The sequence below is a fragment of the Ascaphus truei genome, chromosome 7, assembly GCF_040206685.1.
Source record: "Ascaphus truei isolate aAscTru1 chromosome 7, aAscTru1.hap1, whole genome shotgun sequence".
Classification (NCBI taxonomy): domain Eukaryota; kingdom Metazoa; phylum Chordata; class Amphibia; order Anura; family Ascaphidae; genus Ascaphus; species Ascaphus truei.
In genome coordinates this window covers 61,341,698-61,357,061 of record NC_134489.1, presented here as the reverse complement: position 1 = coordinate 61,357,061, position 15,364 = coordinate 61,341,698, and the positions used below count along the sequence as shown (strand labels likewise).

The window sequence follows — 15,364 nt, the reverse complement described above, 5'->3', positions numbered from 1 at the left end:
CAAATATTAAAATAACACGTGGTGCTGCTGACTCTATAATAGTATGCTGAAAGAGATATGTCTCTATTGGAGTGAAAAGAGATGGTATATAACCCACACCTTGGGATGATTGTGGTAGTATTTGTAAAACCATCTAATCTGTGTGTCCTATGTTGACAACTGCGATATATCTTCGTAGCACTTGACCACCTATGTTGTAAAATGCGATCTATCAATTAAACATGATGAAAGCTCCTTTATTCAGGAAGTGAACAGGTGCCACATTTATACTGCTCCAGGTATTCCCTAATATCTATATGTAAATTAAATATACAAACAGCATGTCCAATAGAAAGCTGTGTGATCACAGCAGCAGCCCTCTGCCTGCACATTTGACCCACAATGAAGGGTTTTACTTGTACATGTGGTGCTTGATAATACTGCACATTAAATCAGACCACTGAATGTACTCTCTTTTGATGCATCAATAACTTTTAAAAATGCTAATAGGTGTCAGATTTAGGCGAGAAGGGTATCTTTTACCTAGATGAGACTCCCTAAACTTGACATGCTAGGGTTAAACCTGGAATCTGAAATCCCATCAAGCTGGGAGGTGGTCCGGCCTTGCGCAGGAATGACACCCGCCCACCTTCTCTGGAGTAGAGCTTGACAACTGCAGTTAGGGTTTGTCTCCATGGCAAGCTGATGAAGCCCAGGAGCAATGGCCCAGGAACACTTGCTGTCACAGCGGCCCCTACATCTGCACAGATCCATAGGACCAAGAGGTAGTGATGGGCGAATACACCCAAATCCGTTTCCCAGATTTTCTCGCCTTTTACCCCAAAATCCGTTTCGGGGTGTAAAATCGACAGATGGATTTGGTCGGTTTTAATCAACACGGATTCATAAAAATCCACCATTGGACTCAATCCGTTGACGGATTTGTAGAGTCCACCTATTCAGCAATCCGTTGGCGCATTCTTTAGAACCTGCCAACGGATTGCTGAATCCACGGATTGGATTCAGCAAATCCGCCCATGGGTTGTGGAATCAGCGAAGTGTATTGGTAATAATAATAAAAACAACTGCAAAACGTGAAGCGCCCTTTTTTAGATTGATCTACGGACCGAAGGAAACGGCCGATCCGTTGTGAATCCAAATCCGCCGACAGACAGACTCTTCCCAGCATCTCCTCCTGGAAGGTCCCAGAGACTACTTGAATATGAGCTTCTCTGAGAGCCTCCAGATTTTACAATACAAAACATAACCATTTAAAAATGATGCTCCCACAGCTTCCATAGCAAGTTCCCCTGAAAACAAGATTAACCACTTACGTTACACAAAATAGCAAGAGCTAACAATCTGAGGCACGTTCTATAGTGACGGGCGCGTGTTACGCCGTGCGTGCAGATTTTTAGTTGGCTGACGTCAGTCAGCCTTTCTATAGAAGGGCCGCGCGCGTGCACGGCAGGGAGAGGGGAGCCGACAGACAGCGACGAAGATGAGGAAATTCATCTTTTCGCGCCGCTGCGTGCGTGTGTGCGCGTGTGTGCGCGTGTGTGCGTGTGTCAATAATTGCAGAAGTAAAAAAAAAATATTTATTAAAGTTTTTTTTTCTTTAAAAAATCTTATCTAGGACTTACTTTCACTCACACAACCCATGCACACACACACATACACACACATACACACACACACATACACACACATACACGCATATATACATTACCTGCAGCTCCCGGCACTATATACAGGAAAAGCATGCGACACATGCACGAGCGTTCGCATAGGCACGCACAGCCGCATGCGGTATATTACAGCCCTAACACTCTAGCCATGGACCTTTAGGTTCATTGTAATATTATGATATTATTTTTACTATCAGGTACCCGTCTCCTCTTCCTCTGTTTGGCACTTATGCATAACTGTTCTTTTCCCTTCGGCAATGGATTCCCAATGATTTTCTCTCCAGCCTGCTTTTATTTCATTCATAGAGACGGAATTACGTTTCTTATAGGACCATATACATTCAGGTTCTTCAACTAGTTTTCCAAATGGGCAGGAACAGAAACGATTTAGCAGCAGAAGGGCCGCAAGCTTATTGTAAATAATATAAATATTATATTTAAACATTTTACAAGCATTTACAGCACAAATTTACATTGCCTTAGATTACAAGTGAGTTTCAGTGTGAAAAACTGCACTTAGATGCAGCCCAAGAGGCATATCAAGGCCCTTCGAGTGTTTGGACTGTGGACTGCCAGTTGAAGAGCCCTTATGTACTGTACAACCTATAAGTCACTAGTTGGGTCTGTACTAAATCTACTTGAAGGCCTCATATACATTAGACATCATCTGAGCAACTCTAGCCTACAAAAGTCATTAGAAACCTTTGCTGAAGCTTGCTTCAGGACAACAATTCAGTGGGTGTCCTGAACAAGGACTGGGGAGTCCTGCAAGTTTGTATCATCGATCCTGAGGAGTAGCCGGGCAGACTTGAAGCGTTGCTATGGAGGAGTATGGAGGACTCTGTTGCAATCCTGCTTTTGTTATCTGGAACAGGCGAGATCCACATTGGAGGACAGGAGCATTTTTACATGGAGACCCAAAGCATCCGGGTCGTACCTAACGGAGAGGGAAGGGAACTGGATATTTATGTGTCATCACAGGATCCATCACAAGTGCAGGTGAATATGGAACATAACATTACTTGGCAGACGTAGAGATAACGCCCAAGCAAAGAGTATTAATTATATGGGTTTAGTCTAGTCCGTTATCTTAAAGCTGCAATTCAAGCAATATCCTACATGTGTTTTTTTTTTTTAAATAAATCAGTTCTGTCCTATGAGAAAATACTTGTAGCATTAAAAAAAATATTTAAAGAAATTTTTAATGTATTCTAATAACAAGCAGTTGTGTTTCTATAGCAACCATTTACAAAGTCACATCCCCTTCCTCTTCTGAGACAGGCTTTGGCACACCCCTTTTGCCCTCTCTCTAGCAGCTCACAAATAGTATCTACAGTAGTGCCTGCCTGGTCACATGATTTTCCACACAGAATTTTGCATCTTGGGTAATCTTCTGTAGTCCTACCAGTGATATAAAGAGCCCCCGAGACGACAAATCTTCAGTTACCGATTACAGGAGAACGGATCGATCAGCAACTTAGCTAATCACTTAGTGTGCAGATTGTATTTATGCACATATTGAATGGGGGGAAAACATTTTTAAACGGCAGCTTGAACTGCAGCTTTAAACACTGGTTTCTATCATCTTCCCATACAAAAGTGAACTGTGATTAGGACGTTTACAGTAGGTCACGTGCATCACAAAACATGTACCTATATAAGAATCCTGTTACAAATCAATAATTCTTCATGATAATTTATAACTCATTTTATTGTGATAACATATTACAGACCATATAGAAAAAGCTCAAGTGTATAAATACACGAGAAGGACAACTGGAAAACAGCCGCAGATACAAAGTATAGAGAGGTGTACATTTGGTATTGGTTATATAAACTAACTGCCCTGGTCATCAATCAAGTCTTGGGTTAATCATTTTGATCCTCTGCCGACCTGACAGAAGGTCCTTCGGGTCTTTTACTCTGTCGGTATGATACATCTTCCCCACGGTATGATACATCTTCCCCACGGTATGATACATCTTCCCCACGGTAACTTTCTCCTGGTAATAACCATGATAGAAAGCACAGCAGAATCATATGGCACAGAGTATATGGAATATTATATCTTTGACTATTGATTTACCCAGAATCTTGTGGCATCAACCCTGGGAATCCCTGCTAATAGGGTCCACTGCCACGTGAAAAGGATTGGGGGAGCATTCGGTGGTAAATGTATAAAGACCGCTATCCTGGCATCTATTGCAGCCGTGTCCGCTAAAAAGTAAGTGTGTCCTCCTCATTCCCTACGTATCCGCCCACCCTCTGCGCTCTTCACAAGGCTGTCTTCTCTTTTCTCAATCCACGTCTACTGTTGTTCTGTCCCTCCTGAAATATGTCTTTCAAACATCCCTCCATCATTACCTGCCAGGCTTCCTATCTACATATCTTCATGTGCACCTGGAAAGTACCCTTTAAAATCAAGAGCACTGTACAGTAATATGACCCACTGCATAGGCACCTATCCTATTTATCTTTATCACATCTATATACTGTACTAGTTCTGTCCCTGTATTATCTTCCAGCCCACCAGTAACATTGTAAGCTCTTTATCCCCCTTTAAAGTATTATACACCTATTTGTGCTGTTCTTTGCTGTATTATGTCTTGTCTACTATATATTTGGGAAAGTTGTTTGTCTGTCCGTTCACTATGCATTTAAACACTTCTTAAGATATCGTTACCAAATTTTGCACGATGGTTCCTGCAATCAAGAAGCAGGTTTTTGTTTGTTTGGATACAATTGGATATATTCTATTTTTAATTCTAGGAGTTATTACAATTTATCTGACAAGCAAGTCAGCCACTGGGTGTGGTACCTGCTAGGCTTCGGGTGTCCTGGCGGCCGGCGCTGCAAATTGGCCCCGACTTCTGCCAGGCCTGACTGCCAGTCGGGGCCGGCTGTGACTCTCCATCAGATGCAGGCCTCTTCCTCACTATGTGTCCAACCCTGAGCTTCCAACATCTGGCGGCACATGACGGGTGTAAGCTTGGCATCAGCTTCCAGTGTGCGCTGACTTTGGAAGCTTGCATGGGACACAGGAGTGAGGAGGCCTGCAGCTGATGGAGAGCTGGGGCCCGGCCGCGAGTGGCAGCCAGGCCTGGCCTGACCAGAGGTCGAACCTAACTTGCAGTGCCAGCCGCACGCCCGCTGCCACCAGGCCCGGTCTGACCATCCCCAAGGTAAGAGAATAGAAAGAGAAGTAGCCCAAGTTGGGCGCTCAAGCTCACGCTCTGAATGATGAGTGATAAATATTACAATTTTTATTTAATACAATACACTAAAATATTGGGTATTAAAATGACGAACTTAACACACACTGGCTCTAATGCTGAGTGTAGTTCATACTCCAGATCCTAACAGTAAAGGTAGATGACAGGTGAATATTCCACCTACCCCAAGGTAAGTCTACTTTATAAAATATGTATTGAGGGGTGTGGGTCTTTTTATATGTATTGGGGGGGGTGGGGGTCTTTTTATATGTATTGGGGGGAGTGAGAGGTATTTTTTTGTATGTATTGGGGGGAGTGGGGGTCTTTTTATATGTATTGGGGGAGTGGGGGTCTTTTTCATATGGAATGGGTGGGTTTGGTATGTATTTTGTGATGAAGGATTGAGTGAGTGTGGGGTAATTGACGGAAGGTGGGGGCGAATGAGAGGAGAAAGGGGGTGAGGGAGGGAGTGAGTAAAAGAGGGAGTAAGAGTGGGACACGGGGGAGATAAATACATGCGAGGCGGGAGGGGGGTGAGTGAGGAAGAGGGAGTGAGACAGAGGGGAGAGAAAGACATGGGAAGAGGGTGGTGACACAGGAGACCAGTACTCTTAGCACCTTTACCTTCAGGGATCAATACACCAGGCAGAACAAGGTAGTGGAATAAAATGAGGTTTATTCGGGTGAGACTAGCAAGCATACAATGCAATACAAATACAAAGGAACATACATGTAACTGGTGGTCTGGGGGGGAAACTCTAGACTCACTTGGTGCAGGGCGCCTGCTTCAGTAGGCTTATCCTGTCTGCTTCTGGTCCAGAATCTTCACGGTACCTTCCTCCGGGAAGACACCTGGCTATACCCGATAACCGCGAGCAAGGCAAATCCTGGAACTTGGGGTAAAGTCAGAACTTAGTCTCAGGTAGTCAGGCGTCTCTGGCTAAAAGTAAAGCCAGTTGCTCTGCTATTCACAACAGAGCAACTTTGAAAAGCCCGCCAGCGCCTCAATGACCCAAGCCTGAAATCGTCTGATTCTCTAACCGTCCGTCCCCTTACATAGACCTCTGTGTTCTATGTCTAACATGGAGAAGGGTCTGGCAACCAATCAGAGCACGGATCCTGAAGCGACTAGCCAATCACAATTGGGGTTCGTTTGCTGGTCTACGTCAGAGGAGGGGGTGTGTTGAGCGGCTCAAAAAGCCGGGTGAGCTGGAAATATGAATTGGCCAATGTGAAGCAAAGGCTTCCCCCAGCCAGCCTATTGCCTCCCGCTGGGCAGGCTCCACCAGGTCTGGCAGACCAAGAGGCTTCCCTGTGGGGTGCCCTTGTTCTCTGGACCCAGTACTCCGCCCTTCCCCTGCTCACCAAACTGTTTCGCACCTCTCAACTTCCATTCTCCTCTTTGATCCCTGATGTCTATGCAGACATCCCGCCTCCTACTTGGGTTGCCGGGACTGTCTGTATAGAGATTAATACATATTGTATAAAACATAATACACTATTTTATAAAGGTCCTAATCTTAGTAGTAATTCTACAAACATTCATGCAGAGCAGGCCTGCTCGTCGGGTAGAATTATGGGACTACCGGTAACTTTGTCCCCCGAACTCCTACACAGGTTATAAATACATTTTCACCCAAATATCCCACTTGAAACTCCCACTCCCGAAATCCCACGTTTATTGCATAACGGAAAAGGGGAAAACACAACAGGGCAGGTTTTAGTTTATACATACAGTACAGTGTCCCCAGCTTATGGTGCTTCTAAGCTACCAGGGACCCACGGTTTTCATGGATAACCAGTCAGGCTTCACCTTTATATGAAGACTGGCTACCCCTACTGTCACAGGGGGGGAAATAGAGGGGGCTCATGAGGTGTGAAATGGGGGGAGGGTGGGGCTCGCAATACCGCCGACACGGGGGTGGGGGGGCCCAGACATAACTCTTGTCCTGGGCCCCAGGAAATATGTCAATGGCCCTGGCTATGTAGGACACCATAATGCATACATCCTGTTGGCAGATAAGGAGAGTCAGATAGCTATAAAGTTTAGGCAGAAAACAGATGAAGAAAGAAAGAGTGGAAGTCAGCTGGTAAGTGTGGAGAAAGTAAGAATGCTGGAGAAGGAGAGAAGCAGAAAGATTTGGGGACATCACAAGGTATTAAAGGAAAGTAACGGGAGGGAGACAGATGAGGGGGAGAGATAGAAAGGGGTAAGGGGGTAAGCAGAGGGGTGGGGGGGAGACAGGGGTTTCTTAGAATTTCCGAGCAACGCCGGGTACTTTCAGCTAGTACCTTATTTATTTTATTTATAAAAATGTTTTACCAGGAAGTATTACATTGAGAGTTTCCTCTCGTTTTCAAGTATGTCCTGGGCACAGAGTTATAAAAAATACATAGTTACATTAAAAGAACAGGGTTATACAGTGAATTCACAGACATTTCATGCACAGATAGAGTTGGAAAATTGGGTACAAGGGATAAAGGGCTTATGAGTTTCAGATTGAAATAGAGCATCTTTAACATCAGCAAACGGCTCACACCCTTTGACTGCGCCAAAGGCTGTCCGCCTTTAGGGCAACGCAGATGTACACTGGGGTAGTTGAGATTGAATCTGCTGCAGCTGGGAACAAAAAGTACCTGTATACTATATTTGCAAAGTAATGTGTAGACTGTTGGCGCCATACACCTGTACATAAAAATAGAATATATGTGGGATGTGTTTCAATGCAGCAAAGTAAGTGTGCATGCACCTTATAATGAAAATGCTTTTTGTTTATTGCCATTTAGAACCAAACGTGCTGTTCGCTGCGTTCTGGAGCGTGGCGAGGATATGCTAATAACTGCTGGCCGGCACCCCTACCTTGGGAAATATAAAGTGAGCTTTGAAAAAAACACGTGTGCATTGTTTCTATCTTTTGATTGGAATCCTGGGTTTGGTTTGGTTATTCTTGTGTCACATTATGATGATGTCACTCATATGCAGAAGTCACACAGTCAAGTGAAAATAAAATGAGAGAGAGGGGGAGAGAGAGTGATTGGGAGAGATAAGGTGGAGTAAGCCATCTTACAGAACATTTATACTGTGATAATGTTTTATCACCCATAGCTGCCAATTCTCCATGAATAACGATGAGACCCAAGAAAATGTAGACATCATCCTGACCTCACAGGAACCCTATGGCACAAATAATATGCAGCATTATTTCTTTGATTTCTCTAGTTTGAGTATCATCAAGTTGAGCATAAAAATGGCTAGCACCTTTTTTAAGACTTTTTTTTTTTCTGGGGAAAATAATAAATATAGAGTGAAGCAGTAAAAATAGTTGTTGTTTTTTCTAAACAAGACTGATACACTGCCAAAGAAGTGAGAAAGACCAAGCCCTATATTCTAAATGCTGTGAAACCACTTCCCAGGGCTAGAGAAGAAATCGGCTCCAGTCAGATGATAATGCTTCAGTGTATTTTAGTTATTGAGACGAACAGACTCTACATAGAATAAAGCACAGTAAATGCATTTTCTTTCTGTAGGTGGGATATATGAACGATGGTAGAATCATGGCGTTGGATTCCACCTTTTACAGCAATGCCGGCTGCACTGTTGCCGAATCAGTCTTCGTAAGTTTTATTATTTCTCTAGAAATAAGGTTTATGATGCATTACGGCTTCAAACTAGAGTCACTAAAAATGCAATATATATCTAATCAGTTCTTGGTTTTCCATTTAATATATGTTATTTCGTCCTGGCAAACCCAACATACCTTGCAATTCATCTGCACCAAAAACACACACCAAAATTAGATGTTATATGCTCTTCCCATCTGTACTGTTGCATACAATTCTTACACATTCTTTTTAAAAACATTACAAATGTCTCTTAGTGTGTTCTGATATTTGGGAGATTTGAAAGGCTGTCCCATTTATAATGTGATAAAATATCATATACTGTGTATACTAAAATGTTCTTGTGTTATTGAAAGACTGATAAAACATTGCATAATTTGGATTCCTTTGTTTTGGCAAACCATACACATGGTGTACATTTTAAAATTCAATGTGTTTGTACCAGCAAGTGACTAAAACAGGACATTTGTGCTTATTAGTTATTATAATATACTGTAATAGATTGGATATTCTGCGTATTGAGATGAAAGACTGCTCTAAGCAACCCAAGCTAACCATTCCTCGGTTATCCATTGGAATCCGTTCTGGAAGTAGCGTTGGATAGTGAAACCGTTGTAAAGCGAGTCCCATGTTAATCAGTGGCGGTGAGCGTCGGATAACGCATTTAGGCGTCGGATAACGCATTCCAGCGTCGAACAACAGCCCCTACGGTTGCATTGTAAAGCGTTTGCTATGCCATTCATTGTAAAGTGAAACGTTGGATAACAAGGACTACCTGTAACCACAAGGCAAACTAACCATGTATGTATGTATGTCAAACCTTTACTTAACATTCACCCAAAGTGTACTCATTACTCACTGGATCAACATCCTTCTCGTGTTTACCTATATGGTATACCTTTCCTTTCTAAAAAGATGTCCAACTTTTTTTTGAACATATCTATTATATCTGCCATGACAGTCTCCACTGGTAATGAATTCCACATTTTAACTGCCCTTTCCTCCAACCTTAAGGGATGACCCCATGTCCTTTGTACTGCCCTTGTGATGAATAGTTGTTTGGAAAGCTCCTTACAGTATATTGTTCCCAAATATATTTGTATATACTGTAGTTATCATATTCCCTCTTAGATGCCGCTTTTCTAATGTAAACAAATCAAATTTAGCTAGCCTCTCCTCATAAATCAGAGTATCAATCCCCTTTATTAATTTAGTGGCTCTTCTTTGCACTTTCTCTAGTTCCATAATATCTTCTTTATGGAGTGGTGCCGGAAACTGTACTCCATGTTCAAGGTGTGGTCTTACTAATGCTATAGAGGGGCATAATTATGCTTACTTACTGCTGCGGCAGAGTTTATTCGAGCATTTGCCCGTTCTCTGCCGCAGCAGTAGCCTGGCGCGCGCCCGAGAGTGACGGGCGCGCGCCGAAGCAGCGGAAGAGCGCCCTCCGATCGGGGCGCTCTCCCTACCGCTGCCGGGTCCGCCGGGTCCCCCGGAACCCCCTGCCGCTGTCCCGCGATCGCGGGACACCAGGGCTCCCTCGGGGAGCCCCTGGACGCGCGTGCAGGGGGCGCACGCTCCCGAAGACGCGTGACCGCGCGGCGGCCACTAGCAAGCCGGGAGATTTCCCGGCTTGCGGTACCGACCACACTCGAATAAAGTGTGTCGGTACTGTACCTTCCATCCATTGCCTGTTTAATGCAAGATAAGATCTTGTTTGAGTTGCAGCTAATGCATGGCTTTGGACACTATTGTCTACAAGCATTCCTAAATCCTGCTACATCAAGGATTCTCCTAATTTATCTCTGTTTAATTTGTAAATTGCCTGTTTATTCTTGTTCCCAACATGCATAACCTTCCATTTATCTGTATTAAACCTCATCTGCCATTTACCTGCCCAAGTTTCCAGTCCTTCTCGAGAGAAATTACATCCTGCTCTGATTCTACTACCTTACACAATTTTGTGTCATCAGCAAAGATGGAGACTTTGCTCTCGATGCCAACCTCAATGTCATTAATAAACAAGTTAAAAAGCAGGGGTCCCAGTACCGATCCTTGAGGTACTCCACTCACGACTTTAGCCCAACCTGTAAAAGTTCCATTTATTACAACTCTCTGTTGTATATCCTTTAACCAGTTTTCAATCCAGGTGCATACATTAGTACCGAGTCCAATTTGCTTAATTTTGTACACCAACCTCTTGTGTGGAACCGTATCAAAAGCCTTTGCTAAATCTAAGTAGACCACATCAACTGCATTACCCTGGTCTACATTCCTACTTACCTCCTCAAGGAAACTAATACGGTTAGTTTGGCACGACCTATCCTTCATAAATCCATGCTGATTATTTCTAATAATTTTGTTTTCCATTAGGTATTCCTGAATATTATCCTGTACTAAACCTTCAAGTAGCTTCCCCGTTATTGATGTCAGGCTTACAGGTCTGTAATCCCCCGGTTGTGATCTAGCTCCCTTTTTAAATATAGTCACCACGTCTGCTTTATGACAATCTTGTAGTATGCAGCCTGTGGAATAGTCCTTGAATATTAAATGTAATGGTTTGGCTATTACTGAACTTAGCTCCTTAAGAACACTTGGATGTATGCCATCGGGGCCATGTGCCTTATTTACTTTAATTTTATCAAGCCGCCTATGTACTTCTTTCTCAGTTAACAAATTCGTTAATATAGAGGTTGTGGCTTCCTCCTGCAGCACTATTACTGCAATTGATTCTTCCCTGGTAAATACAGAGGCAAACAATTTGTTTAATTCGGTACTTCTGCTTCTTCCTTATATAGAATAATCTGCCTGCCCATCTGAAAGGGTCCTATATTTTCTTTTCAAATTTTTATGTTATTGAGGTACTTAATTTTTAAGGTTGATCTTACTTTCTATTGCAATCCTATTTTCATTTTTTGCTAATTTGATTTCCCTTTTGCAACTTGTGTTATATTCCTTATAATTAAGGTTACCAGGTGGCTTCTCCAAAAATACTGGACAGAATGGTGAAAGGTGCGACACACTTAAGAAAATTTATTGTGACTGTTACGGCATTTTTTTCTAAATTTCTCTCCAGGTATGCACGAATTTGCGCCATTTCATTTTCTATTTAGTAAAAAAAGGTGCACCCTCCCCAGACTCTTTTTTATTTTTTTAATGAAATAGAATATGAAATGGTGCAAATTGGAGCATACATGGAGAGATATTTAGAAAAAATTATGTTAGTCAGATCATTTATAAATAATATACCTGTAGTCATACTCACCCCCATCCTCCCCTCATCCCGTCACCCCAACTCATCCCTTCTTGCCCCTCCATCCCTCTCATTTCTCCCCCCCCCATCCATCTCATTTTCTCCCCCCCCCCCGCATCCCTCTCATTTTCTCTCCCTCCTCAATCTCTCTCATTTTCTCCCTCCCCCATCCCTCGTTTTCGCTCTCTCCATCCCTCTCATTTTCTCCCTCCATCCCTCTCATTTTCTCTCCCCCCTCCATTCCTCTCATTTTCTCCCTCCCCCATCCATCTCATTTTCTCTCCCTCCCCCATCCCTCGTTTTCGCTCCCTCCATCCCTCTCATTTTCTCCCTCCATCCCTCTCATTTTCTCTCCCCCCTCCATTCCTCTCATTTTCTCCCCCCCATCACTCTCATTTTCTCTCCTCCCATCCCTCTCATGTTCTCTTCCCACCATCCATTTCATTTTCTCCCCCTCCCTCTTATCCACCCCCCATATCTCTCATTTTCTCTGTCCCCATACAGTACCTCTCATTTTCTCTGTCCCTCACCTGTCTCACTTTCCCTCAACCCCATATCTTATTTTCTCTCCACACCCTGTCATTTTCTCCACCCCATCCCTCTCATTTTCTCTCCGCCCCATACCTCTCATTTTCTCTCCCCCCCATACCTTTCATTTTCTCTCTCCTCCCATCCCTCTCATTTTATCTTCCCCTACCTTCACCCCTCTCATTTTCTCCCTCCCACGTCCCTCTCATTTTCTCTCTCCCCCATCCCTTCCATCCCTTTCATTTTCTCTTCCCATCCTCCCCATCCCTCTCATTTTCTCTCCCCCCCTCCCACTTGCCCCATTCTACCTCCATGACCACTTGCTATTTCCCCAACCCCATCTATTCTATTTAGTTCATTATCTGTTTCTTGTCCCTCCCCCTCCGTCCTAATTTAAAATCTCCTCCAACCTTTTTAACATCCTCCCCCTTAGCACAGAAGATCCCTCTTCATTGAAGTGCAATCCGTCCCTACCATAAAGATCGCATCTCTCAGAAAAGGAATCCCAGTGCTCTAAAAAAACAAAACCTTGCACCACTTTGTTAGCCATGCATTAACCTCCCTAGTCTCCGACAATCCCTGGGGGTAGTGCATGGTTAGTATTAGAGAAAATACTACCTTGGAGGTCCTTGCCTTAAGCTTGCAGCCTAGATCCCTGAAATCATTTTTTAGGATCCTCTACCTTTCTCTAACTTTGTCATTGGTGCCAACGTGTACCAAGACCGCCAGGTCAGTCCCAGCACCTCCCAACATTCTGTCTACCCTATCCACAATGTGCCGAACCTGAGCACCCGAAAGACAACATACTGTTCGGTTCATGCGGTCATGGCAACAGATTGCCCTATCTACCTTCCTAATAATGGAGTCCCCTACCACCACAATATTTCTTGGTCTCGGAGTATCCCCAGTTCCCTCTGTGCTGGAGGAACTTTTCAACTGGCTGCAAGAGGAATCAGTCTCCCCCAGCCTTGCTATTCCTGCCCTGACACTCCCAATATCTTCACTCAATCTGGCAAATCTATTGAGATGGTTTGGCTCTTCCTCTAACCTCTGCTTACCTGTCTAATTGTTACCCAGCTACCTACCTATTCCTCACTCACAGCTCCACCTTCTGCACCAGTAGTCCAAGCCAGTGGCTTGCTCAGTGAGCACTAAACTCCTTTCAAGATTGCCAATGTCCCTCAATATTGCAAGTTGCCTCTTCAGATCAGCAATCTGAGACTCCAAAGAAACCACTTGCTCACACTTCCCACAGAGGTTTGCTCCCTGGAACAGCTGCTCCAAGGGCACATACATGTCGCAAGATGTTCATTGACTGGTATTCTCATAACTATAGTTGCAACAATAAGCAGTATTAAGTGCAAACAATTTACTGTACGTCAGTATCCTATACCTTGTTTCACACCTTCCTTCTTTCAACTCCTTCTGGTTCTAACTCCAGATCAGTGGCAGACTTGGTCATTAGGCCCGATAGTCCCGGCCCTAGGGCAGCAAAATGTTGGGGCGGCACCCCCATATATAGAGGCAGCACTCTCTGGCCTGATGAGAAGTTCCTTACCAGCTACCGCATCCACCTTCCTTCTGCAGCATCAAGAGTCACTGAGACATCACACGGCATCTCGTGTAAAGAACCTTTCCTTTGTTGCTGGTGAAATCTCCTTTGCTCCAACCTTAAGCGATGACCCCATGTCGTTTGTACTGCCCTAGGGATGAATAGTTCTCCTTATAGTTCCTTGTATTGACCTTTGAATATATTTGTAATTAGTTATCATATCCCCTCTTTAAAAAAATTGTCTGTCCACCAAGTCCCATCTTTACTAAGGTGTCTTCTATATGGCACCTTCCTGTACTGGAAGATCCTTTTCAGCCCATTGACTTAAGTAGGATTTAAAGTGTCTTCTAGCTTAGTAAATATTGCCCATTATGAGAATACTGTAATCATTCAAAAAGTTATTAAATATTACACCATAATGTTCTAAATTATTATTATTATCTTTTATACTGCAGTGCATTATAATTGTTGTTGAAGACAATAACAAGCATAACTGATCAACATCAATTTGCATATGAGATGATCTCTGCTCCAAGGAGCTTACAGTCTAATTTATGTGTAATATAGAAAACTGCTAGTTTACCACAAAATATAAGCCTTTCCACATCAGTAGTCATTTTTACACACTTGGATTACGCGGCCTGGGATTCTGCAGATTCACAATCAAGAGGTTGCACAGGGTAGTAATACATTTTTTAAAAGTTAAAGTCAATCAATCGTCATTCAGTCTAGATGGTGGTTCTCGTATTGGTGTGCCTCTCTCCCTAAGAGTCCTACAGTACCTGCTTCTTACCTTTTTAGGTAATGGAGATTTCAGTGCTACACTTTGATAATGCCTACAGTATCCCGAATTTGAGGATCCACGGGATAGTTTGCAATACGAATCTTCCGTCCAACGTAGCCTTCCGAGGGTTTGGATTTCCCCAGGCTGTGCTTGTTACAGAAACATGGATTGAAGAAGTAGCAGTCAAGTGCAATTTACCACCACATAAGGTAACTGTTATATCACAGGGTTTAAGTACTAATGTGTGAAGGTATTATATAAGGTAATCGGCTAGTGAAACCTAGGTCCTAACCGAATATCTCATGCACAGATCTCCTTGAAGTGTAGAGGGTAATCCTATAAAAGTTGTGAACCCTACAGTCTTGAAAATGCAAAGCCAGCAGTACAATCAACTTCACACTGATGACACCCATTAAGGTTGAAACATGTCTGTGAGTGGTTTCTCTGGCTTTGCATCTGATTCCCATGCTGTGCTTAAAAGCTGTGTTAACAGCGAGCATTAGCTTATAAGGGTTCCATGTAAAAATGGATTTCAGGCAAAATGCGACACGGTGTACTCATTTGCATGAATCCCTTGCTGCAGTGGAAGCACTGTATGCTAGGTGATAATGGTGAAAGGCAGGGTCGCAGACCTGTCTAAGACATGTGAATGTGCTGACAAGTGATCTTTTTATTTGATGAGGAAGGTCCTTTCAGGACCGAATCGTTGGATCAAGTGTGCTTGCATACCATCTTTAATACAGGTTT

At 43.4% G+C, this 15,364-nt stretch overlaps 1 protein-coding gene across 3 annotated transcripts in view; it reads left to right on the top strand.

The window, feature by feature from the left end:
- The window catches only part of LOC142499392 (aldehyde oxidase 1-like), a 70,815-nt gene that overhangs the window by 43,356 nt on the left and 12,095 nt on the right, over positions 1-15,364 (top strand). For all 3 annotated transcript variants that reach the window (XM_075608688.1, XM_075608685.1, XM_075608686.1), the window contains 5 exons: positions 2,542-2,666; positions 3,758-3,891; positions 7,667-7,754; positions 8,408-8,494; positions 14,635-14,826. In XM_075608688.1, coding sequence (XP_075464803.1) covers positions 2,542-2,666; positions 3,758-3,891; positions 7,667-7,754; positions 8,408-8,494; positions 14,635-14,826 — 626 coding nt within the window. The remainder of the gene's footprint in view (positions 1-2,541; positions 2,667-3,757; positions 3,892-7,666; positions 7,755-8,407; positions 8,495-14,634; positions 14,827-15,364) is intronic.